At 45.4% G+C, this 27,063-nt stretch overlaps 1 protein-coding gene across 5 annotated transcripts in view; it reads right to left on the minus strand.

Moving 5' to 3' along the window:
• Window positions 1-4,858: 4,858 nt before the first annotated feature.
• The window catches only part of LOC311127334 (SH2 domain-containing adapter protein F-like), a 138,019-nt gene continuing 115,814 nt past the window's right edge, over window positions 4,859-27,063 (minus strand). For 4 of the 5 annotated variants that reach the window (XM_084159158.1, XM_084159156.1, XM_084159157.1 and 1 more), the window contains 3 exons: window positions 13,898-14,075; window positions 13,565-13,684; window positions 4,859-6,640 (listed from right to left, as the gene is read on the minus strand). In XM_084159158.1, the coding sequence (XP_084015284.1) occupies window positions 6,454-6,640; window positions 13,565-13,684; window positions 13,898-14,075 (485 nt within the window). In that variant the 3' untranslated portion in view covers window positions 4,859-6,453. Of the gene's footprint in view, window positions 6,641-13,564; window positions 13,685-13,897; window positions 14,076-23,668; window positions 23,834-27,063 lie in introns of all 5 variants that reach the window. The other variant, XM_084159159.1, reaches the window with a different exon arrangement.

Here is a 27,063-nt window from a genome sequence, read left to right on the forward strand (position 1 = left end):
GCAATACCCTAAATAATAATAATAATAATAATAGATAGATGGATTCTCAGGAGAGTATATGAGCACACTCCTGTTCAAGTATCAACTAACTGGTTCATTGCAGTTTTTATGTCAACTTTGGGTGGAGAATATTTCTCTACACTTTCACAAAAGAGGTGGAGGTGGATCACACTTTCCCTGCCTTATCCTTATTGCGTTTGGTTGTCCGTGGTAACTTCCATCTGTCTGTCCTCTGTCTCCTCATACAAGCTGTATCTAATAGAAAACACTGCTGACTTTATAGGCCAGCTAGGCTCCATTGTGAGGCTCTGAAAGAATGTTTACACATTGATCTAGCCCCACCTACTAACAGAAGGCAATAGGAGGAGAGCTGGGGAGAGGAGCATGCTGACTGACACTGCGTCCTTTTCAGGAGCAGAAACACTGAGCGTTCAAACAGACATATATGGGCCTGTGTTCTCCAACAGTAGAGCATCAAAATCACGTGGTCAGGATCCCTTGTCTGTCTGGTCTGCTTGTTAAAGCCAAGCTGTGTGCTTGTGTTTAAATGAAGGATTCTCTAGCACCATCAACATCAAAGCCCAGGGTGTGTTCTCTGTAATCTCAACCGCTGTTCTCTGTCTCTCAGAGCTCTCCTGTAGTTGTTTATTAATTAATTAATTAAGTTTGCTCTCGAAGACACTAGAGACCGACTCAGACCATGTTTGGCTTACATAGCAATTAACACATTTCCTCTGTACAGATCTTTGGTTAGTTAATTAAATCACTATAAAATCACGGCCGGCCGGTGTGCAGTGAGAACTGGGTTGGGATTGTGTGGTGGAGCGGATGACCATTAATTACTAGGTTGACGTCAGTGCCTTATCCACTTTTACCATTTTATCCTCTTTCACTATTCCTGCAATACCCCGTCCTTGACTCAAACAACAGAGAGTAGCTCTATGGCACTTACCATTCAATAGACCCTTACCATGGTAACTGGTAATCACAACAGTATTGAGTTATTTACCAAACATCCTTTGGATTATTATTTTTTTGTAACATGTTTGTTACAGCATCAAGAAAGAGCCAAAAGACAGAGGGTTTGGACTCATAAACTCTACTTTATTTAGTTTGAAACTTGATGCCTCTATGTCCCCATACAATACATTCAGTATATACATTTGGCGATGAGGGACTGTACAGATATGTTATAGTAGTGCATACGTACATGGGAAGAAAATGTACACAAAAGCACTAAAACCACTTGACCTCAGAGTGGCTAGAGAGACACTGAGTAAGTCAATGGCTGATGGCAACACATACACGCACGACACTTCTCTGAGGGTGAGAAGGGCCATTTTAGGTTCCCACAGAGACATAACAAAGTGAAGAGTGAGTCTGCTGACTGAGACAAAGCCCCTTCTCTGCTTTCCAGAGTTCCCCCCCTTCCTCTAGCCAGGCGAGAGGACTTCCTCTGGGCAGTGTGGACATCGTACGTGGGACCTTGCCTACAGTAACATGCGTCTGTCAGCAGCACTGAATAAAGATCCTCCTCTTCTTTATGTTTCATCTCTACCACACAGGAACATTCTGAAGACATACAGTGCATTCAAAAACTATTCAGACCACTTGACTTTTTCCACATTTTGTTACGTTATAGCCTTATTCTAAAATTGATTAAACATTTTATTTTCCTCATCAATCTACACACAATACCCAATAATGACGAAGCGAAAACAGGTTTTTAGAAACTTTAGCAAAAATAAAAAACGGAAATATCACATTTACATAAGTATTCAGAGCCTTTACTCATTACTTTGTTGAAGAACCTTTGGCAGCGATTACAGCCTTGAGTCTTCTTGGGTGTGATGCTACAAGCTTGGCACACCTGTATTTGGGGAGTTTCTCCCATTCTTCTCTGCAGATCCTCTCAAGCTCTGTCAGATTGGATGGGGAGCGTCGCTGAACAGCTATTTTCAGGTCTCTCCAGAGATGTTGGATCGGGTTCAAGTCTGGGCTCTGGCTGGGCACTCAAGGACATTCAGAGACTTGTCCTGAAGCCACTCCTGCGTTGTCTTGGCTGTGTGCTTAGGGTTGTCCTGTTTGAAGGTGAACCTTTGCCCCAGTCTGAGGTCCTGAGCGCTCTGGAGCAGGTTTTCATCAAGGATCTCTCTGTACTTTGCTCCGTTCATCTTTCCCTCGATCCTGACTAGTCTCCCAGTCCCTGCCGCTGAAAAACATCCCCACAGCATGACCTTATATAGACAGGTGTGTGCCTTTCCAAATAATATAATGTCCAATCAATTGAATTTACCACAGGTGGACTCCAATGTAGTTGTAGAAACATCTCAAGGATGATTAATGGACACCTGAGCTCAATTTCGAGTCATAGCAAAGGGTCTGAATACTTATGTAAATAAGGTTTCTGTTTTGTATTCTTTATACATTTGCAAAAATGTCTAAAAACCTTTTTTCGCTTTGTCATTATGGGGTATTGTGTGTAGACTGATGAGGAATTTTTTGTATTTAATACATTTTACAATTAGGCTGTAATGTAACAAAATGTGGAAAAAGGGAAGGGGTCAGAATACTTTCCGAATGCACACTACCGGTCAAAAGTCTTAAAACACCTACTCATTCAAGGGTTTTTCTTTATTTTTACTATTTTCTACATTGTAGAATAATAGTGAAGACATAAACACTATGAAATAACATATGGAATCATGTAGTAACCAAAAAAGTGTTAAACAAATCAAAATACATTTTATATTTGAGATTCTTCAAATAGCAACACTTTGCTTTGATGACAGCTTTACACACTCTTGGCATTCTCTCAACCAGCTTCATGAGGTAGTCACCTGGAATGCATTTCAATTATCAGGTGTACCTTCTTGAAAGTTAATTTGTGGAATTTATTTCCTTCTTAATGCGTTTGAGCCAATCAGTTGTGTTGTGACAAGGTAGGGGGGTACACAGAAGATAGCCCTATTTGGTAAAAGACCAAGTCCATATTATGGCAAGAACAGCTCAAATAAGGAAAGAGAAAACGACAGTCCATCATTACTTTAAGACATGAAGGCCAGTCAATACGGAAAATGTCAAGAACTTTGAACGTTTCTTCAAGTGCAGTCGCAAAAACCATCAGGCACTATGATGAAACTGGCTCTCATGAGGACCGCCACAGGAATGGAAGACTCAGAGTTACCTCTGCTGCAGAGGATAAGTTCATTAGAAATTGCAGCCCAAATAAATGCTTCACAGAGTTCAAGTCACAGACACATCTCAACATCAACTGTTCAGAGGAGATTGTGTGAATCAGGCCTTCATGGTCAAATTGCTGCAAAGAAACCACTACTAAAGGACACCAATAAGAAGAAGAGACTTGCTTGGGCCAAGAAACACGAGCAATAGACATTTGACCGGTGGAAATGTGTCCTTTGGTCTGGAGTCCAAATGACGATTTTTGGTTCCAACTGCCGTGTCTTTGTGAGACACGGTGTGGGTGAACGGATGATCTCTGCATGTGTATTTCCCACCGTAAAGCATGGAGGAGGAGGTGTTATGGTGTGGGGGTGCTTTGCTGGTGACACTGTCTGTGATTTATTTAGAATTCAAGGCACACTTAACCAGCATGGTTACCACGATACGCCATCCCATCTTGTTTGGGCTTAGTGGGACTATCATTTGTTTTTCAACAGGACAATGACCCAACACACCTCCAGGCTGTGTAAGGGCTATTTTACCAAGAAGGAGAGTGATGGAGTGCTGCATCAGATGACCTGGCCTCCACAATCCCTCGTCCTCAACCAAATTGAGATGGTTTGGGATGAGTCAGACCGCAGAGTGAAGGAAACTGCATATGTGGGAACTCCTTCAAGACTGTTGGAAAAGCATTCCAGGTGAAGCTAGTTGAGAGAATGCCGAGAGTGTGCAAAGCTGTCATCAAGGCAAAGAGTGGCTATTTGAAGAATCTCAAATATAACATATATTTTGATTTGTTTAACACTTTTTTGGTTACTACATGATTCCACATGTGTTATTTCATAGTTTGATGTCTTCACTATTATTCTACAAAGTAGAAAATAGTAAAAATAAAGAAAAACCCTTGAATGAGTAGGTGTTCTAAAACCTTTGACCGGTAGTGTATATCATGTATTTAATTAATAAAAATGTGAGCACAATTTCCCTCCATTACAATGGCCCTCTCCGGCAACATCACAGTTACCTCATGAAGGTGTGGGATAGTCTAATCATGACATTGACAGACAAGCTCCTAAACCTGTCATGAAGAGTCATATACTGTATGCCAGTGGTTCCCAACCAGGGGTACTAGGACTTGGCCTATCCACAGGGGATACTTGAGAAGACTCATGAGACCATAGGCCTACTGGTAAAATGCACATGAGGGGGTACTTCAGGGGTACTCCGGGCAGAGCAAGATTCAGTTGGTGGGACAGTAACCGAAAAAGTTGGGAACCACTGCTGCTGTATGCAACCCTACTTTACTTGTTCCCTTATCTTACCAACAAAATCAATTCACCTCCAGCAAAACACTTGTATAATTCTCTTAATTCTTTGGAAATGCCAATTGGAAAACAGCCTTAGATTTCCACATCTGCAATGATGCCTCCTACTGGCTATGGGATTGCATAGCATGCTTCAGCACTCTCCTTATTAACATTTAGATTTGAAAGGACACGTCAGTCCCTCTGGTTCAGGGTTCAGGGGAGAAGTCAAACTCCAAGAACAAAGAGAGGCTTCAAGCAATGTCTCTAAATTCAAGGTCTGTACCAGAATAAGACAGGGTCGTGTGGGGTAGAGAGGATAGAACACACAGAGACAATAAAGTAAATCAAGAGTAAAGTGAATAAGAAACCAATTTTGAGATGTGTGTATTAAATAATTCCAACAGAGGGGTTATGACAGACTGGAGGTCAGAGTTCATCCAGGAAAATTGAGTCCTCCGATTGGTCCATGGGGATTCTACAGACAGTCTTTATGTGAGGGTTGACAATCCCATTGGTCACGAGACACCATTACTCATCATCAGTGTCTCAGAGTCAGAGTCAGGCCACAGAGGCAGTTGGACACATGGAAGCAGAACTGACTAAAACACAAAGCACCACAGTATATGAGGCCAGGCCTGGGGTATTCAAACTCTGCCCAAACACGATCACATGGCACAGAATAGTGAGGGCCGGATGCCACGAGGCAGGCCTTCACAGAGAGGAGTAACATCTGTAATAAGAAGAATTACCCCAGAATAAATTACAGTCACAGAACAATCGTTGAAAGAAGCAGAACTCTAGAAATCAGCGGATCTAATCCGACTGATTTAACCCATGCATTATAAGGCATTAACCAAACATTTGTTACTGACATCACACAATTTCATAGTGACTATACATACAAATGCTGATCTGTAAAATGTAGTTTTTTAAAAAGAACCAAAAACATTATCTGATTGACTGGTTTATGCAAAAACATATTCTTAAACCATAGATGCAATTTGTTGGGAATCGGAGTCGCATGGTGGGGATTGGATCAATATCTGCAATCTCATTGTACCTATTGATCTGCAGATAGACTAATGAAATTGATTTTCTGAGGTAGACAATGCAGGCATATTCTATTCTCCCCATCCAAAGATATTCTACGATGGGGAAGGTAATTTGGCCCATTTTTAGACTAGGAGCCCAACTCTGGCTCATTTAGCCAATGGTGCTACTGCTTTATAACATAGTGATCCATCTATCAGTCTGCTGACTGTCAAACCAGAGCTGTACTTACGCTGTCCTACCAATGGGACACCCGTGGTGATGGATATCAGAAATTACAGTCCCGGGAATAGACAGAGACATCAGTCTGTAGACCGTACAGCACTTAAACACTAAACTGTTGTTGCACTGATGGGGAAAGTATTCACACAGGGCAGGTTTATTGAGTTTGCCAGCCACTGTAGAGTGCCCATACAATATAACCCAACTCCAATACATTAATTTGCCTTCCCCGCTTCCTTTATAAGGCCATTACAATCTTTAGGTTCCCCTCACTAAACAAACATGACACTTCCAGCAGAACTTGGAGCCAAATCCAATACCAATATGAACAGGTCTTGTGTGGAGGAGATGGGTACAGAGTGGTACTGTTGAGGAAGCAGCTGTGGGATCAGTGAAACAATGCTTGTCAGCAGATAAAGTGTCAGTCAATGATGCGATGATAATGTTATAGCAAATACAAACAAAAAGTTAAAAGCAGGACTGGGATCAGGTGGGTGATGACAGGTGAGCTGTGTTATCATCATCATCATCATCATCATCATCATCATCATCCCTGCCTCCTCCGCCAACTTGAACTCTGTCCTTCAGACCAATCAGACAGAAGCAGATAGGCAGAGCGACAGGGTTTCCCAGGGGAGGTGGCAGGAGAGGGCATCTGACCCCTGAGTGACCTTTGGGGATGGAAGTGTCACTATAGTGTTCTGATGGCCACGGGGTAGAGCAGGGACATGTGCTCGGCCCCCTTGATGGGCAGCTTGCGGCTGGAGTAGAAGTGGATGATCTCGGGGACACTGACGAAGGGACAGCTGTTTTGACCCAGGATGTACTTGTTCTCCTTCGTCCTCGACAGCTTCATGTGCATGAAGCCCTGGCTGCTCCTAGATGGAGAGAGAAAACAATATTTCAGCTCTAAATATTATGAGTGCTTTATCTCTCAGCGGTACAGTGTGACAGATCATTCCCAGGTGATGCAGTACAGTAGGGCTGGTTTAGAACCCAGGTCACATACTGCATGCTCCTAAGTAGGGTAAATCGAGAATGCTACTAGTCTAATGAGCTGCCAGGAAGAATCACTTAGGCTACACCAGTTAATAAATGCAGAGCAAATGAAATGCTCCCTGGGCTGTGCTCCCTACAGTATTTCTAGGCCTGAGCCGGAGCCTTGGATCTGTGTGCTTTACAGCTCTTAAGTAATCTCCTGCTCCGGAGCCTTGTCTTAATGAGAAATGTGGCTGTATAAAACCCATTATGCTGCACTGGACAGAAGCTGCAGGCAGGAGGGCAGTGACACAGGCCTTTGCTCACATAGGAGAGGGAGAGGAGAGAGGTCAGAGAGAGAGAGGAGAGCTCGAGAGAGAGAGGAAGAGGACAGAGATGACAAAGAGAAGAGAAGAGGAGAGGGGAGAAGAGAGAGAGAGAGAGAGAGAGAGAGAGAGAGAGAGAGAGAGAGAGAGAGAGAGAGAGAGAGAGAGAGAGAGAGAGAGAGAGAGAGAGAGAGAGAGAGAGAGAGAGAGAGAGAGAGAGAGAGAGAGAGAGAGAGAGAGAGAGAGGTGAGGTAGAGGGGGAGAGGGGAGAGGGGAGAGGGGATAGAGGAAAAGTCCTCAGGAGACCATTTATCAGAAACCTTTTTTGCGACAAGCAGCCAAAACACCCAGCATCAGGTTAGTGTCAAGCACTGAGCACACACTGACTCATGGTCCCAGATAATGTTTTTTCTTCTGTTTGCATTGTGCAATGCCCAAGATACTGCAGATCAGCTCACCCGGAGGACTTACATAGTTAGGAAAATTATATATGCAATATTTAGCAGAGCAGGTGTCCCCTCTCCTGTAAACAGAAATAAAACAGTGGAATAACAACCAGTGATTGACTGTACTGCCTTCCTGTTCCCATAAGAAGGGAGTGGAATTCAAAGACAGAAATATGTTTTCTAAGCCATTCTGTGTGTGTGTGTGTGTGTGTGTGTGTGTATATGTGTGTCCATTATCAGCAGAAAGCACAAATTGCTGGGCATCTTAAATGAGATGTCCTTACTTCCCTTATCTTATAATTGCATTGGAAAAGCCTGAAGCCATATTATCTCACTAAGACACCAGCAGAAACAAAGCCATGCAGAGAACACCAACATTAGGATCAAGGGGAAATGTAACAGGTTCAATTAAGGGACAATAACCATTAAAAATGACATTTCTCAAAACATCAGAGGCATATACTTATTGTAAGTCAAATCTTTCATCAGTTCATGAACCAAGAGATAAAACCCTAGTGTGACATGGTGAAACTAGTGAGGACCAATGCAGATGAAGGACAGTCAACATGAATTCTCTCATATCTTCTATTCAACACATTGCTGCTGTAAGACTGGCAAGTCACAGCCTTGACATATGTAGTTGCTGCATTAAAAGTATGGTTAGAGATGGGAAGATAGAAGGAGAGAGGAGTCGGAGAGGGGGAGACAGAGACAGTCAAAGAAACGAGGGAGATTGAGAGCATCTAGTGTGAGGAGAGGTGGATGATCGTTTTATAAGAGAGCTGAGGGAGAGGACTGCAGGGTTTCTCTGCTGCTATAAAAGTGAAGTAAATACAGCTAGCTTCAGCCTCCTCCATTACTGCGCCTCATCACCCAGCCAGCTCCTCCATTTGAATACATCTCTGTCATTACCAGGATGTTAATCAAATCAAATCAAAGTGTATTGGTTGGAGTATAGGAGGACAGATATCACTAGTCACAGAGCCTGTTCACTGCCTACATCCCAAATTACACCCTGTTCCCTATTTACTGCACTACTTTTGACCAGGGCCCATAGGGCTTAGGCCAAAAGTAGTGCGCTATATAGGGAATTAGGGTGCCAATTTGGGATGTAGTCACTGTGTTGCTGCTTCTTAAGCTGGGCCAGGAGAGGAAGGGCCACTCTGAAGGCAAAGTGTGATCGATTCATCAACAGTTTGAGGAGACAGGCCTTGGGTTACATGGGCACACCACTTAAAAAGCTAAACACATCAATGGGAACATTTTAAAATCCCCCGAAGATTTCCTTCCCCGTCAGCGTTTAGCTATGCTTATCGCGTTTCAGCTCCGTGGAGACTTAGAGGAGCAACAGACCACTACTCACTGCTGTCTGATAACAGAAATGTAGGGCTATTTTTGACAAGACTGGGCCTTTTGTGTTTGTTATCGTATCCTATTTAGTTGTGCGCTTTTATTGTCTAATCTGGATTCATTTCACTCTGGAGGTCTGGTGTCCTGTTCACTGGGGTCTATGACTTTCACTTGAACCCTCATCCTCACAGCAGAGAAATAGGCTGACAGCAATCATCGTTTATCTCTACCTCTCATATATTAGACTGAACTATGAATTATGCTTCAATGCAATAAATCTGTGGCATCAGAGAAGCAAAATTTACCCAACAGAAGATAATGATCCAGAAAGAAAGCAATGACTTTATGAAGCATTGTGGAACAGGAAATGTCCTGAATAGCTATTCTTCTGGTTTAATACGTACTGTGGCAGTCACAAACAGAGCGTGTCTGACTGGAAGGATTACTAACACGATCAGGACATGATCACACCTGTTCCTCATGGTTTAGAGTGATTTAAAAAACAAGAATGTGGTTGGTGGTTCTCATAATAGGTCAACTATATTGTACAAAACATAAATCTGTGTTGTTGTTGTGTTTCGTTTGGGAACCATTCCAGTTGTGGTGATATCCAAGAACAAAACATGCATTAATAAAACGCATTGAACTGTGCACTGAACTGCATGCACACTGAACCGCGCACTCCACCACAAACTGGGAGAGCCCTCACTAGGAGAGCCCTCACTGGGACAGCCCTCACTGGGAGAGCCCTAACTGGAAGAGCCCTCACTGGGAGAGCCCTCACTGGGAGAGCCCTGTGTCTCTCACAAGAAAGACAAAAAGAGGAGGACACTTTTCTGAGACACTTTTGCCTCTCCTGACATGAGTTCAGTTGCCAACGCAGAGCTTTTGTTATTCTTTCTACAGTTCCAAGGCTTTCTAGTTTCCCATGTGTTATAGCATCAACACATTTTGTTGCATAAATCTTTGTTTTCCTCTTTTATCAACGGTTTATTTTCTACCTCAGTCAGCCCGTAAACCCAGCTGCGTAAAGCCCCTCCCTGGGGTGAAGAGGCAGAGCTACACCACTCAGAGACTCGCAAAAGGTTAAATGTGTTTTATGCACCTAAAAGAGCACTCATCTTCAGAGAGAGGAGGAGAGAGAGTGGGAGAGAAAGGGAGAGGAAGATAGAGAGAGAGACAGAGACAAACGTAGACAGAGACTAGGTACCCTCTCTCCCTGTCAAAAGTCTCTCGAGACTCATGGCTAGTGAAAGTCTGGGCCTTCATCAATGATGCAAAGCACAAACGTGCCGCCGAACGGGCCTCATTAATATTTCAGCAGCTCCAGACATGGAGTATCTAAACACAGGGTCTCCAGCCCCTGCCACAGAGGCTTCTAGGAAGCAGGAGAAGGAGGAGGCTCCAACATGAGCAGACTGAACTCTGTGTCACCCCCTCCCCACTACCGGCTACATGAATCAACCTGCTGATTGTTTACTGGGTTGATCTTAATGACCCTACAGCCTCCTCTGCTTCCTACCAGTACTGCACAACAAACACAGTCAAGCTGGCAGGACACAGGCACATGCTCCACCACACACACCAGAGAGCTGTTTAGAAATATCTGCCTTCCTGCCTTTGCCCTTTGCCCTGGGTGGATGACATCTCCACTGATCTGTGCAGGAGGTCCAACAAAGAGAGTGTTGCAAACAGCCTTTTACACAACTATGATTTATGGTTCGCAAACCAATTGGTCTCACAAGCACACAGACACGGAACAATGAGTTCCATCACTCCTTTCTGGAACTGACACAATTAGTCCCATTATTCTGGGATGGACATTGGTGGTCCTAGACGCACTCAGAAGTCTATGTGTTTGAACTTTGAACTCAGAGTCAATATGACTTTCTACCACTGTGACTGGCCATGGAGGCAGCCGGACTGACTGGGTCAGAGGTTCAGTCCTGCTGGCTAAAAGGTCACAGTGTGTGGGCTCTGACTGAGAAGGACAGCTCCTACTGGGGATCAATAACACTCCTCTCCTCCACCCCCTCAGACACAGCATGGGACGTGTCATAGTGGGCACCCCGCCGGTCGCCACCAGTCTCCCCAAACAAACCCCAGCCCCAGCTATGTCTGTCCAATAAGGCCTACCTGCCTACTGCACCAGACAGTCCAGTCAATGGCCCAGCACTGTCTGTCCAATCAAGCCCACCAGTCTAATTCCCTGTGTGTCCCCAGGCAGGCCAGAGCAGAGTTCCAGAGCTCTGGTAATGAAATCAGCAGTCAGTGTGAGGAGCAGTGGAGCAGCTCTGGCCAGCATAATCTCCTCCTGCCAGCAGAGATGAGCCTAAAGCAGACTGACGAGGAACGTCCTCGGCCCCAGCAACTGTTTTTCCCCCTGCTGCAATGTATCTAATCTATCACTGACTTTGACAGATATGTGCTTTATTGTGAATAATGTGCAGAAAATTATATATATATATAAAAAAAGAAGCCTATAACAAAAGAGCATAAATGGCAGTTTCTATCTGAAGAAAGGTGACAATAATACTGTAGAACAGTCTTCCATGGCCATAACTCAAGCAGTTATCTTCTCTGCAGCTCATATCAGAGGCACTTCCTCTGCCCCTGTGGTGAAATGGTTTTCTCAGCCAGGTATTGCTGTGTGCTGGTGAAATGGCAGCCCGCTGACACTCATCAGTTGGCTGGCTCCCTGCGGTAGTGTGAGCCCTCAGAGCCTCTGAGTTGATGGGATGTGACTGCCCTGTGGAGGTGAGTGCCCGCTGTGCAGCGAGACCCTTTAAGCTACCCTCCAGCCAAATGTCAGACCAAACAATCAGGGCCTGTCCCCTGGACCCACTGCTGGCCCGGAGACAGGTCACAGTCAGGGAGCAGAGGTCAGCCAGTGGGGCAATTTGAACTCAGTTCTGGGCAAGTCAGCGAATCAGAGCGCCAACAGGGCCAGAGAGGTTACCTGGTGGAGGTGGGAGGGCATCATGTAGGAAGGACAGGGGTCTTAAAGGTGATGTGCATTACCATACTGAACAAACTGAGTCAGCAAGTAGGTAGGAGGTGAGGAAGACTCCTGGAGGCAGAATAATGGTGCTGTACTGTGTGTTGAACTGGTACTCGATCTATAGAACTATACTCTATGATAACCTGTGAACACCCTCAGTGAAGTGTGTGTGTGTCATACTGTAAATAGTGCCTTCAGAAAGTATTCATACCCCTTGACTTATTCCACATTTTGTCGTGTTACAGCCTGAATTCAAAATGGATTAAGTTGATTTTATTTCTCACCCATCTACACACAATACCCCATAATGACAAAGTCAAAACATGTTTTTAGAAATGTTTGCAAATTTATAGAAAATGAAATATCTAATTTACATAAAGTCAATACTTTGTGGAAGCACCTTCCATCTTTCCACAGATTTTCAATGGGATTCAAGTCTCGGCTTTGGCTGGGCCACTCAAGGACTTTCACATTCTTGTTCTGAAGCCATTCCACCGTTGCTTTGGCTGTATGCTTGCGGTCATTGTACTGTTGGAACGTAAATCTTCGCCCCAGTCTAAGGTCATTTGCACTCTGAAGCAGGTTCTCATCAAGGATTTTCCTGTATTTGGCTCCATTCATTGTTCCCTCTATCATTACCAGTCTCCCAGTCCCTGCCGCTGAATCGCATCCACATAGCATGATGCTGCCACCACCATGCTTCACAGTAGGGATGGCGTTAGACAGGTGATGTGCCTGGTTTTCTCCAGACATAGCGCTTTGCATTCAGGCCACAGAATCTTTTGCCTTTTGATCTTAGTCTTTCATGTCCCTTTTTGCAAACTTTAGGTGTGCTGTCATGTGCCTTTTTCTCATGAGTAGCATATGGCCACTCTACCATAAAACCCAGATTGGTGAAGTACTGTAGAGACTTGTGCTTCTGGCAGGTTCTCCCATCTCAGCCAAGGAACTCTGTAGTTCTGTCAGAGTGGTCATTGGGTTCTTGATCACCTCCCTGACCAAGGTCCTTGTTGCCCGGTTGCTCAGTTTGGTCGGACAGCCAGCTCTAGGCAGAGTCTGTGTAGTTCTATATTTTTTCAATTTCCCGATGATGGACCACTGTGGTCTTGGAAACTTTCAACACTCTAGAAATTGTTTTATACCCTTTCACAGAAATACTGTTTGCCACATCACAATTCTATCTCGGAGATCTATGGACAGTTTCTTCGACTTGATGGTATAGTTTCTGCTCTGACATGCACTGTCAACTGTGGGACCTTATATAGACAAATGTGTCCAAACAATTGAATTGGCCACAGGTGGACCAATCAAGTTGTAGCGACAGCTCAAGGATGATCAAAAGAAATTGGATGCACCTGAGCTCAATTTGGAGTGTCATAGCAAAGGGTTGTGAATACTTACGTAAATGAGATTTTTCAGTATTAAATTTTCAATACATTTGCAAAAAGATTAAAACATGTTTTCACTTTGTTATTATGGGGTATTATGTGGATTAAATCAACGTGGATTAAATATATTTAATAAATGTTGAATTCAGGCTGTAACAACAAAATGTGGAATAAGTCAAGAGGTATGAATACTTTCTGAAGGCACTGTAGGTACTGGGTGCTGTATGTTCTCTAGTGAGTGAGAGGGTGGTGTGTCATAAACTGTACACTGTTACTTGTGTTTAGTGGACAGTATGTATAGGAAGGGTCTTACTTGAGTGAGAGGGAGAAGTCGTTCTTGCTGGTCTCACTGTTCCTCACCAGGTAGCTGGCCTCCTTACACAGCCTCAGCAGAGACTCTGCATCCGTCCTGCTGATCGATCCATGGTACCAGCTGCAGGGTGGAGAGAAGAGGGAGGGTAAAACAGAGTTTCAAATGGAGAAAGTGTCTGTTATCTAACATCAAAAGACAATCAAACATCTCCACACAGCTCTATCTCAGAAGCACCAACACAAAAGTACCAAATCCCTAGAGAGGATCACAGGAATAGAATTACTAGTCATTATAATTCTGTGGATAGAAAGACAGTAGGGGAGGATGACTTACAACTGGCTCTCCAGGGGCATGGAGGGGTCAATGCGTTCCCCCAGAGTAGCACTGCAGTGGTCCAGAGAGCTCATCTTGGTGTTGACCAGACAACAACTGGAGTGGACGCGGGGCGGACGCCCTCCTTTACCCTCCTTGGTGGGCGACATTCTGGACTTCTCCGCCCCTTCAAACTGGACTGTAAATGAAGGAGAGATCCACAGCCAGATATGAGTATCACAATACAACAGCATCTCAATAGAGGCTTTTGTGAAGAGACATGTCAAATATCAGCCTTGGAACATTGTAACCACTCAAATTCATAGACAGAGCTATGGATGCAAGGACAGACCATCCATGACATCAACATTATAGTTTTAATAATTTATTGAGTCTATTCATTGTTTGTTTACATTTATATTGTTTACAAACAGAGTAAAAACAAGCTGATATTTTGGAGTCTGAAGGGGTACGACAGTTGAACTAAGCTCATGAGACATTTACAAGTTATATTCTTCAAGAATCAATGGGAATATCATTACTTTATAAGTCCAAAATGGATGTAGCAACTAAGGATTCTAGCTTTAACACACTGACCATTGAAGTCCATCTTATATTTTCTGTACTAATCAATTATAAGCAATTCAATTAAAGTGGCGTTGAGTTCAGAGAAGCATGTGTTCTTAACATCAGGCATATCAGTGAAACACAGAGCTGCTGTGACTTATTCTTCATGATTCCTTCTGGTCTTTCCCAGCTTGTATGTGCTGTGCTGCAGTGAGACGTGTTAATGAGAGGAGACAGCCATGCCTCAGTGTTTAAACACACACACCACCACTCTGTACAACACATCACTCTCAAGGACCTTCACAGACGAAGGCAGAGCGAGACAGAAATCAATCCTGCCACACTGTGTACACAATGCCAGACGGGAGGGAAAACACAACATGCACAAACTAGTCCAGGTTAATCATTGAGCCAGGCCTTGAAAAGTGGCAAGGTCACTAACTAGAGAATGGAAGTTGGCACTTCTCAAGGCTTTGCTGCTCGGTCTGATGGGGGATCGGAGGTGATCCATCCAAATCGTGACACGACCCTGACTAACGTTAGAGGTCAGAGAGTTGCTTTTAGACCAATCAGAAACAAGCTACTCAATCTTCCTATTTACACAGTCTGATGTGAGATCAGAGGGGAGCGTGGGAGGGGACCAGGAGTAGAAGTTGAAACCTCAGAACTTCCTGGTTGTGGTCAGCGGTTAGAGGTCAGAGAAACTGACACAGGAGAGATGGGGGAAACCGTTTCTCTCCACAGCTCATTCCTGTAGTTGATGTCACACCATCCTTTGGAAAGAGCCCCATTTCCAGTTGCCTTGGCTTGCTACCCCCAGCAGTAAACTGAGGTCACCCTTCAACATCAAACACATTACCAGAGTCTGTCACTGCCAGAATGCTGAAGACCGCTTTAGGGCTTCAAGAGGAGTGGAGCTACACATCAAACGTTGAGCCTCTGATGGAAGCAGTTCATTTAGCATACTCTTAGTTGTGATTGCCTGCCCCCCGCCACTCCTCATCTCAATGGCTAATCTCACTCCAGCCCTGGTTTTAATTTTACTGAGTGGACACGGCTCCTCCAGACAGACAAGAGCCGCTGGAATCACAACATGTCGATGGAGAGGGGAGGAATACGCTTGTCTAGTCTAGACCACACCTCCAGTCAAAGGATAGCATTTAGCTTACTGTAAAGCTATTGTAACATTGAGTCCTTACAGCCCTTCCACCATCATACACTGAACTAAATTATAAAATGCAACATGTAAAGTGTTGGTTCCATGTTTCATGAGCTGAAATAAAAGATCCCAAAATGTTCCATACGCACAAAAAGCTTATTTCTCTCAAATTTTGTGCACAAATTTGTTTACATCACTGTTAGTGAGCATTAGAAACATATTCTAAGCATCGCTGAAGCATGCATAGCATGTGCTTACCACTGGCAAAGCTACATCATATATGATCATGTTGTTCCACCACTGACCACCAGGGGCTCCCCTTAACCTAATTTCTATTGTTCATGTGAATGACATATCAGTACTTCCTTAATAAAGTAAGGCTGTGTTTACACAGGCAGCCCAATTCTGATGTTTTGCCCAAATAACTGGCAAAATATCTGACTTTGTTAAAATACCAATTAGTGGCAAAACGAAAAAATCTGAATTGGGCTACCTGTGTAAACACAGCCTTAGTGAAACATTGCTCTGAAGCTCAAACCAGTTCCATGGCTTGGCTATACAAAATTATAATGATAATGATGGTGTTTTTTGCACTAATACATAGTTGAGTCTGAAGATGACACACACTGTACAGTATAAATGAGGCCAAATGATTTGTTTTACTAGTTTCCGTTGTTCCATGAAAGTCTAATATGGATGATATATTCTCACACAAATGTCATCCGTTTCTGTAAACGGTACAAGTAGCTCTCTTGGTATATGTTTAATGTATATGTGTATGTGTGTGAGATAGTGTTTCCATGGAGACTGACCGGGTGGGAAAAGATGCGTTTGCAGCCCCTCACGCTGTCAGCCAAGACACAGCCAATCTGTAGCTCTGCAGCAAACCTTCCCCTGAGTGTGTGCTTGTGTGTGTTTGTGTGCACGTACGTTTGTGCAATAATGTCAGAGAAAGAGAGAGCAGTAGTGGGACTGCTGTAGTCTAAATATATTGTTTCCTCTTTATTAAAACAAAACCCTATCTCTATAAAAACAATGTCCCCTGTATCTCTGAACCAGTGGAGGCTGCTGAGGGGAGGATGGTTCATAATCCAGAACGGAGCAAATGACATGGCATCAACCACCTGGAAACCATGTGTTTGATGTAATTGATACCATTCCACTAATTCCGCTCCAGCCTTTACCACGAGCCCGTCCTCCCCAATTAAGGTGCCACCAACCTCCTGTGCTCTCAATGTATATGTGTGCGTTGGTGTTGGCTATATGAGTGTGTGTTGGTGAATGTGAGAGTATTATGAGTTTTGATAAGAACACGAGGAGCTCCCATGTGAGGAAACTGTCACTTTCGGTCAGCTATCTGTCATCACTGTGGCAGACAGAACATGCTCTGATGCTATCAGCTATCACATACAACTACATGACATTGGCAATGTCTGTCTACATTCCATGTCTACGGCTATGAAGGAATCTGAACCAACACTAAAGTCTGTTATTATTGGTTTGATCATGATAGATTAGACTGACGTTCACCTGAGCCCTAGTCAGAGCTCTCAATTCCCACTTTAATTATGCTTAATACTTTAATTCCTAAACACTCAAAACACCTCAATTAAACTCAGATTGACATCTACAGTAACATTAGATCCACAAGGAACCAGCTCAATGTGATTAAATACTTTTCCTTCTCTCGCTTTTGACTCCTCCACCTAGGCAGAGTGAATGGCTATCCTCAGGGGTGTTCACCACTCAACCTCTCCCGTCAGAACAGGGCCTTTTCAGAGGCAATGCACATAGCTTCAAAGAGGAATTACTAAGGAGTGAACCACAAAAAAAAGCGATCATTTTATTTGTTTGAGTGTGAAGAGCCCATGTCTTCTATGATTGCCAACCCTCTCCCCCACAATAGCTGCAGCAGCAGCAGTATTATAGTTTGGCTGACTCCTGGTGATATTCAGCCCAAACTCATTCCCTTTCATTCTCCACAGCTCACACTCAGGACGGACAAGACGAGATTGAAGAGAGGATTGGCACATAGGTAATGAGCCCTGAGGGGCAGTTAGAGTGATGTAAGGACCCACACGGACGCACAAACACACACTTACACACACGCCATTCTGTGTGTGTGTGTGTCTGCCAGCCTGTCTACACTACCTGTATTGTGGCGTGTAAAGCAGAGCAATTGGAATCTCGGTATCTGATTGAACCGTCAGTCAGACGGTGATGGATGGTTGAAGGGCCCACCCATCTCTGCAGGCTCCCAACAAAACACAGGCTGCAAGGATGGAGGGATGGAGGGAGGGGGATGGAGGTAGAGAGGAAGGGAGATGGAGAGAGATACTGATTGGCTGGGACTTAGATAAATCACAGGCCAAAGGTCAAAGGGACATCTGGAGGACCAGAACATGCCCAGAGAAAAGCAGAGCTGAAAACCACTCACTACTGCCTCCTCTCACTGAGACAACCACCCACTTTCCACACAGCACATTTACTAATTAAGCCAGCTAATTAATTCTCATTTACTAATGGTACTTCCATCAAAAGAGTGAGTTCACTGGTCAGTGGGGAAAGCTTGAGATCTACTGCTGTATTACAGGGTTACAATTAAGATTTCCAGCTTGACATGTGAAATGATTAACAGGTCTGAAGACTCATTGAAATGCACGGCACATTGTGAGCATCAAACCATGAAACCATACACTGCCATGGGAGAGAGTGAGCTGCTTGTAAAACCACTGCTTTCTGTTGACATCCAGAGTATATTGTGCTTCGGGAAGTCGAATAGGATATGTTGAAAGGGTTATATAGAAACACACTTGCTGAGCCCAATGGTCTTATTCTCCGATGAGTTCAACATCAAGGCATGTTATTTTTCTATCAAATCCCAAAACGTGTTCTGACGAGTTTTCCAAAGACAAAGGAACAATCCTCCAAAGGCTTAAACGCCTGCAGATACCTTGAACAAAAATGAAATCTGGATATCTTTTAATTACATTGTTTTGTATTCTAGTGAGACAACGGGAAGAGAAGGTAAGATAATGGCCCAGACAATCAATTCACACCAGAAAACAAAGGCAAAAGCTCTTTATTACATCCAGACAAAGGACTTTGTCTTCTGTTTATATGTAGATGTAATATCTGTACTGTCACGGCTGTCAGGCAATATTTAAATATGATAATGATATTGAACTGGTGAGACAGGTTCTGTTCAGCTGTACTGGGCGCTGTACCATCCAGGTCCATATCACACAGCTAATCATAATGGCCCTGGTAACACTTCTAGCATGGAGACCTGGCTAGGGCCACGAAGAGCAATGGCTTTTGCCCCTAACAACAGTTCTAGGATCAGATTAGCAGTGGTTAGGAACAACTTCTACCTACTCTGACTATGTCCTCCTGTGTGAGTGGAGGCCAGAGGGGAGTGTAACTGTATTCACAGGAAGGTCAGAGAGCCCCCCCCCCCAGTCTCTATGTCCAATCTCTGACCCCTGTGATGTAGTGGGAGTTCAGACAGAGAGAGGATCCTCTTACAGCCAGACGCCACACTAAAACCCACTCATATCCCATGCATGGTGGATGTGGAGCCATTCCCAAGGCATTATGGGGCATAAATCATGTCCTGTCCTCACCCTCAGAACACAGCCAGCTCATCTTACTGGCTCTCTCTCTGGTGATGGAGGGAGGATGGCTCATTGTAATGGCTGGAATGGAATGGATAGAACAGTATGAAGGACATTAAACACATGGTTTCCAATTTAAACTCCAGCCTCCACTGGTCTCTCTACAGTAATACACCCCCTCTACACTACCAGGGGAGTACAGAGCCTCAGCCTGGGTATTAGTTCTGCTACACATAGCCCCTCTCCTCTCTCTCCCTGGATAATTAGTTACTGATTGCAGAGCTGTGGAAAAGCTGTAAACATCAGCAAACACACAGAGGCTTCTTAATTGGAAATGGACCAAGTCACTATTATTCGAATCACAAGCAAGTCTCAAGTCACAAGGTCCGAGTCTCAAGTCGAGTCTTAAATACAGTTGGAAGTTTACATACACCTTAGCCAAATACATTTAAACTCAGTTTTTCACAATTCCTGACATTTAATCCTAGTAAAGATTCCCTGTCTTAGGTCAGTTAGGATCACCACTTTATTTTAAGAATGTGAAATGTCAGAATAATAGTAGAGAGAATTATTTATTTCAGCTTGTATTTCTTTCATCACATTCCCAGTGGGTCAGAAGTTTACATACACTCAATTAGTATTTGGTAGCATTACCTTTAAATTGTTTGACTTGGGTCAAACGTTTCGGGTATCCTTCCACAAGCTTCCCACAATAAGTTGGGTGAATTTTGGCCCATTCCTCCTTACAGAGCTGGTGTAACTGAGTCAGGTTTGTAGGCATCCTTGCTCGCACAAACTTTTTCAGTTCTGCCCACAAATTTTCTATAGGATTGAGGTCAGGGCTTTGTGATGGCCACTCCAATACCTTGACTTTGTTGTCCTTAAGCCATTTGCCACAACTTTGGAAGCATGCTTGGGGTCATTGTCCATTTGGAAGACCAATTTGCGACCAAGCTTTAACTTCCTGACTGATGTCTTGAGATGTTGCTTCAATATATCCACATAATTTTCCTTCCTCATGATGCCATCTATTTTGTGAAGTGCACCAGTCCCTCCTGCAGCAAAGCACCCCCACAGCATGATGCTGCCACCCCCGTGCTTCACGGTTGGGATGGTGTTCTTCGGCTTGCAAGCAACCCCCTTTTTCCTCCAAACATAACAATGGTCATTATGGCCAAACAGTTCTATTTTTGTTTCATCAGACCAGAGGACATTTCTGCAAAAAGTACAATCTTTGTCCCCAGGTGCAGTTGCAAACCGTAGTCTGGCTTTTTTATGGCAGTTTTGGAGCAGTGGCTTCTTCCTTGCTGAGCGGCCTTTCCGGTTATGTCGATATAGGACTCGTTTTACTGTGGATATAGATACTTTTGTACCTGTTTCCTCCAGCATCTTCACAAGGTCCTTTGCTGTTGTTCTGGGATTGATTTGTACTTTTCGCACCAAAGTACGTTCATCTCTAGGAGACAGAACACGTCTCCTTCCTGAGCGGTATGACGGCTGCGTGGTCCCATGGTGTTTATACTTGCATATTATTGTTTGTACAGATGAACATGGTACCTTCAGGCGTTTAGAAATTGCTCCCAAGGATGAATCAGACCTGTGGAGGTCAACAAAAAAATTTCTGACGTCTTGGCTGATTTCTTTTGATTTTCCCATGATGTCAAGCAAAGAGGCACTGAGTTTGAAGGTAGGCCTTGAAATACATCCACAGGTACACCTCCAATTGACTCAAATGATGTCAATTAGCCTATCAGAGCTTCTAAAGCCATGACATCAAGCTATTTAAAGGCACAGTCAACTTAGTGTATGTAAACTTCTGACCCACTGGAATTGTGATACAGTGAATTATAAGTGAAATAATCTGTCTGTAAACAATTGTTGGAAAAATTACTTGTGTCATGCACAAAGTAGATGTCCTAACTGACTTGCCAAAACTATAGTTTGTTAACAAGACATTTGTGGAGTGGTTGAAAAATGAGTTTTAATGACTCCAACCTAAGTGTATGTAAACTTCCAACTTCAACTGTAGAATGGGTCTAGTCTTGAGTCAAGTCCAAGTCGTGCATTCTAAGACGACGTCAAGTCGAGACACGTTTTTTCAAGTCAAGTAAAAAATGAATCTATACATGCAATGACAGCAAATCTTTGTCTATTTATTGAGGTTACCAGACAGCACTTTTTATACTTTTGTCTACAACACATTTAGATTATGTAATTATAAAATAGGGACCTTGTAGCAGTCGTAAGGGCATGACATCAGCAGAAGGCAAGGCAGGTTGACGTACTCAGTGTAGATTTATTTACAGGTCTTGGTGATCCAATGGTGAAAGCACCATATCATACAAATATACAAGTAGATTCACCAAATATACACAGCCCAAAAGAAATAGCTTCTGTATGATGCATAACCTGTCCTATCTGAACAGACACAGGTAGCAGGCAAGACTAACAGGAGCTCAAACAGGTATATATAAGCACTTGACCACTCCCAGGACCATACAATTACCCAATTGGCAATTACAACCAATAAACTGGTTCTACAATGTAAAAGGCAATTTCCACATCCATTGTTACATTAGTACATTCGTTTTAATCAGACTTAATTATTACTAATTCAATCACCATTCATACATGGAACAATCATTTATCTTATTCATCCAAAGCATGGCGTGCAGGCCACGTAGCCTATTTCTATGTGCACTGAGGCACGCTCGCTCCTATTACGCACAACCAGAATGACAGAGACATAGGACACAGACAAACGGAACTCGGACATAACCCGGGAAATATGAACAAAGGAAGCCATACATTGAATTAAATAAACAGAACTTCTACCTCATGAGTCTTGCGCACATTCATGTGCATAATGAACTTTGCGCCCACTCAGAGGGTAAGGAATGGTAAGGTAAATGAAAATGGATCGTATCAAACATGAAACAGAAATGTCTAAGTGTTGCAATAAACGGTACGGGACGGAATGATGAAACGCTAGCAAATATTATAGGATTAGATGGAATATAGGTTTAGCACATATGCATTTTAACCTGTGAAGGCAAGAGAACAAAGCATTCTCCACTGGGGGGAGTATGGAGAGCTCAAGTGGAGAGACGAGCCTATGGTGCGTCCTCGCCATAGTAATAATTCATTTTAACAAATTACAAATGCAAGCTTCATTAGTAATTGATCAATTTCAAGCAATTTTGACATACCAAATGACCAGTAGGCCTATACTAGGTCTAATTGTTGCTTGATGCCCCATTGCTGGTGAGCTTGCAAAGTAAACAGTCAATATGCTTGATTACCAAACTATATTTGGAGCTGCATATTTATCATGGCAATCCTCTCCCTAAAATGTGCTGTTTGCGCTGCACCCGATCCAATAGCTGTACAGGAAATCAGTAATCTGTTCACTAGCGCACCCGACCTGTATTGATTGACAGTTTGCTGGTCCAATCAGAGGGCCAAGTGTGCGTTTCACTAGCCAATCTGTTGCATGTTTTTTTTGCAAGAGCGATGCTGCGGCTACTGTCTCAGGCTGTGTGGAGCGTAATCCACAGAGATTCTGTGCCACAAAATGAGTGACAAAAAAAACATAAACCCTGTCCAGATAATTTTAAGTCATCAGTCTCAAGTCAAAGTCGAGTCTCGAGTCTCCAAGTCAAAGTTATTTTATTTTCTATCAAGTCAAGTCTCAAGTCATCAAATTCGTGTCTCGAGTCCACAACTCTGGAAATAGGGTTATTATTTGGTCACAGAGCATTATAAAAGCAAGGTCCGACACTTTGTGGTACATAGATGTTCTCACCTAAATTAAGAGCAGTAAACTTGGGGATTTCAATGGGTTCTCAATCAAGGGTTTGGTAGTATGAGCTATAAAGAGCAGTGGGCAGGGGGATGCTTGCCTTGGAACACTTATGCCTATGTTGACAGTAGCATTAGGGGTCACCTACACTTCCAATTACCCATTCAGAAGGCAATTCAGCGGCATTAAAAGTAATGAGCCTTCGTCCACACAACCTGGACTGGTGCTAGTGATTTTCTGCCATATGTAATCCAGATGGAAAAGGGCAGTTACTACAGAGATAATGTGAACCGTCAAACTGATTAAAAAAGATACTGTAGAGCTGATCAATCACTTCCTCCTCACTCAATGAGGTCACACATATATAACTGTCTGTTACTGTTTTCACATGTTGTCATAGTGAATGGAATGTTGTCTTACAACTGTATGGTATGTTGTCACCCACGCAATTAGTCATTTCTCAACTTCAACAGACAGTTCACCAGTACAGTACCCTATCAGGGAACAGGATGAAGAGGAAGATGAGCAATGGAAATTAGATATGGAGATGGCAAGAGAGAGGCAAGGAGACTGTTGATGAGGGACATTGGATGAGGGTCTCCGATGGTGTTGGGATGGACAGACAGGACAGGGACAATAAGACCCACCATGGTGGTGCTGGTCACAGCCACTGTGTCCAGGAGAGTGCTGGGCTGGCTGGGGGGGCAGAGCGGGGGGTGACTCCACCCCCTCCAGCAGGGCCAGAGGAGGACTGTGGTTGAGCTGGCCGACAGGAGGGGGCCACGGCAGGTCCTTGATCACTTTAATCTCTACTGCAGGCAGCCCAGGTCACCAGGACGGGAGCAAGAGGGAGGGAGGGGAAGAAAGAGAGGTAGAGGCAGAGAGATAGCGATAAGAGAAAGAACGCGAGAGCGAGGCAGAGAGAGATAAAGGCAGAGAGAGGCAGAGAAAGATCGAGATAAAGAGAGAGAGATGAGGGGGAAAGGGGAAAACAGAAGAGAACAGAGTAAGAGAAATGACGGACAGTAGCATCCCATGCAGGTACAGGTCAGGTTAGTATAGCACAGCACAGCACAGTCAATGGAACAGCAGGGAAAACCAGGAGAGAGCAGGACTGAAAAGGAAGGAATATTAGTTGACCTGAGAGAGACAGACTCTGCTCTTCGACCTCTCCACTTTGCCTCTACGTATTTCTTTGATGTTTTACAAGGAGTCAACCAGGGGAATTTTCAACTGCAGGTCAGAGTCATTAATTACGCTCTGGATTTCGCAGGGAAAGTGGCTGAAGAGAGCTACTAATGAGGTATTTAAAACACAAAATCAAAGACCTGAGTGGACCTGAGCATGACTTGGCTAGTGTGAAAAGCCTCACGGACAACATAAGTGTGACACTCTGGCTCTAGGACTTTTGTATGTGAGCTAGAGTGTATGTTGTTTTGTTGGGGATTTGGGTGTTTTTCTATGTTGGTAGTTCTGTTGGGTGTGTTTCTATGTTTGCAGGTCTATGGGTTATATTTCTAGGTGGTGTGTTGTAGTCAATGACTCCCAATCGGAGGTAACGAGTGTCAGCTGTCGGCTCGTTATCTCTGATTGGGAGCCATATTTATACTGCATGTTTTCCTGTGGGCATTGTGGGTTATTGTTCCGTGTTTCAGTCGTTGTACTGTTGGACTTCACTTTCGTCTTTTTGTTTTGTATTTACGTGCTTTAATATTAAAGTCATCATGTTCACTCGCAACGCTGCGCATTGGTCTCCTCCTTTAGACGATCGTGACAGAATAACCCACCATCAAAGGACCAAGCAGCGCGTCCAGGAGCAAAGGGTCTGGACACAGGAGTTATGGACGCCTCCTAAGGATTTTTGGACATGGGAGGAGATTCGGGCTGGAAAGGGTCCTTGGGCACAACCGGAGGAATATCACCGCCCTCGTGAAGAGCTGGAGGCAGCCAAAGCCGAGAGGAGGTGGTACGAGGAGGCAGCGCGAAGGCGAGGCTGGAAGCCCGTGGAAGAGAGGCAACCCCAAGAAATTTTTTGGGGGGGGCACATGGCTTGGGCGACGGAGCAGCAGGAGGCTGCCACAAGGCAGAGTCAGAGGGCTGCCAGGTTAAGGGGGCTGACGGAGGCAGAGAAGGGACGGATTCAGTGGGCTACCAGGTCAAGGGGGCTACTGGGTAAAGCAGGGAAGGAAAGTGTTGAGGCACGGCGTGAGGTACTGGGGTGTGTAACCAGTTCGGTCCGGCCCGTTCCTAGTCCCGAGGTGCAGCCAGTAGTGTGTGTTCCCCGTACGGTACGGCCTGTTCCGGTCCCTCGCACTAAGTGTAGGGTGCGCGTCGCCAGCCCGGTTCGGCCTGTCCCTGCCATACGCACCAAGTGTACGGTGCGCGTCGCCAGCCCAGCCCGGCCTGTCCCTGCGCCACGTAGGATGCCTACGGTGTGCGTCGTCAGCCCAGCCCGGCCTGTTCCTGTGCCACGTAGGAAGCCTACGGTGTGCGTCGTCAGCCCAGCCCGGCCTGTCCCTGCGCCACGTACTAAGCCTCCTGTGTGTCCCCAGAGTCCTGTGCGTCCTGTTGTTTCTCCCCGCACTAGCCCTGAGATGCGTGTCCTCAGCCCGGTACCTCCAGTTCCGGTACCACGCATCAGGCCTACGGTGCGCCTCAGACGGCCAGAGTCGGCCGTCTGCCCAACGGCGCCTGAACTGCCCGTCTGCCCAACGCCGTCTGAACTGCCCGTCTGCCCAACGCCGTCTGAACTGCCCGTCTGCCCAACGGCGCCTGAACTGCCCGTCTGCCCAACGCCGTCTGAACTGCCCGTCTGCCCAACGCCGTCTGAACTGTCCGTCTGCCCAACGCCGTCTGAACTGCCCGTCTGTACTGAGCCTGCAAAGCCGCCCGTCTGCCATGAGCCTTCAGAGCCGTCCGCCAGACCGGAGCCGCTAGAGCTCTCCGCCAGACAGGATCAGCCAGAGCCTTCCGCCAGACAGGATCAGCCAGAGCCTTCCGCCAGACAGGATCAGCCAGAGCCTTCCGCCAGACAGGATCAGCCAGAGCCTTCCGCCAGACAGGATCAGCCAGAGCCTTCCGCCAGACAGGATCAGCCAGAGCCTTCCGCCAGACAGGATCAGCCAGAGCCTTCCGTCAGACCGGATCAGCCAGAGCCTTCCGTCAGACCGGATCAGCCAGAGCCTTCCGCCAGACAGGATCAGCCAGAGCCTTCCGCCAGACAGGAGCAGCCAGAGCCTTCCGTCAGACCGGAGCAGCCAGAGCCTTCCGCCAGACCGGATCAGCCAGAGCCGTCCGCCAGACCGGATCAGCCAGAGCCTTCGGCCAGACAGGATCAGCCTGATCCGTCAGCCTGCCATGAGCAGCCAGATCCGTCAGCCAGCCATGAGCAGCCAGATCCGTCGGCCAGCCATGAGCAGCCAGATCCGTCGGCCAGCCATGAGCAGCCAGATCCGTCGGCCAGCCATGAGCAGCCAGATCCGTCGGCCAGCCATGAGCAGCCAGATCCTTCAGCCCGCCATGAGCCGTTCAGCCAGGATCCGCCAGAGCCGTCCAGCCAGGATCCGCCAGAGCCAGCCAGCCAGGATCCGCCATTGAGTCAGGTGCTGCCCCTTATCCTGGTGCTGCCCCTTAGTCCGGTGCTGCCCCTTAGTCCGGTGCTGCCCCTTAGTCCGGTGCTGCCCCTTAGTCCGGTGCTGCCCCTTAGTCCGGTACTGCCCCGTAGCCTGGTGCTGTCCCTTATCCTGGTGCTGTCCCTTATCCTGGTACTGCTCCTTAGTCCGGTACTGCCCATTAGTCCGGTGCTGCCCCTTAGTCCGGGGCCGCCCCTTAACCCAGTGGGGTTTAGTTGGGGGGGGGTAATGTGGAGGAGGCTAGGGAAGCTGGTGACTAAGGTGGGGTGGGGACCACGACCAGGGGCAGAACCGCCACCGTGGACAGACGCCCACCCAGACCCTCCCCTAGACTGTGGGCTGGTGCGCCCGGAGTTCGCACCTTTAGGGGGGGGTACTGTGACACTCTGGCTCTAGGACTTTTGTATGTG

Source organism: Coregonus lavaretus (assembly GCF_964263955.1).
Source record: "Coregonus lavaretus genome assembly, chromosome: 4".
NCBI classification, from domain to species: Eukaryota; Metazoa; Chordata; class Actinopteri; order Salmoniformes; family Salmonidae; genus Coregonus; species Coregonus lavaretus.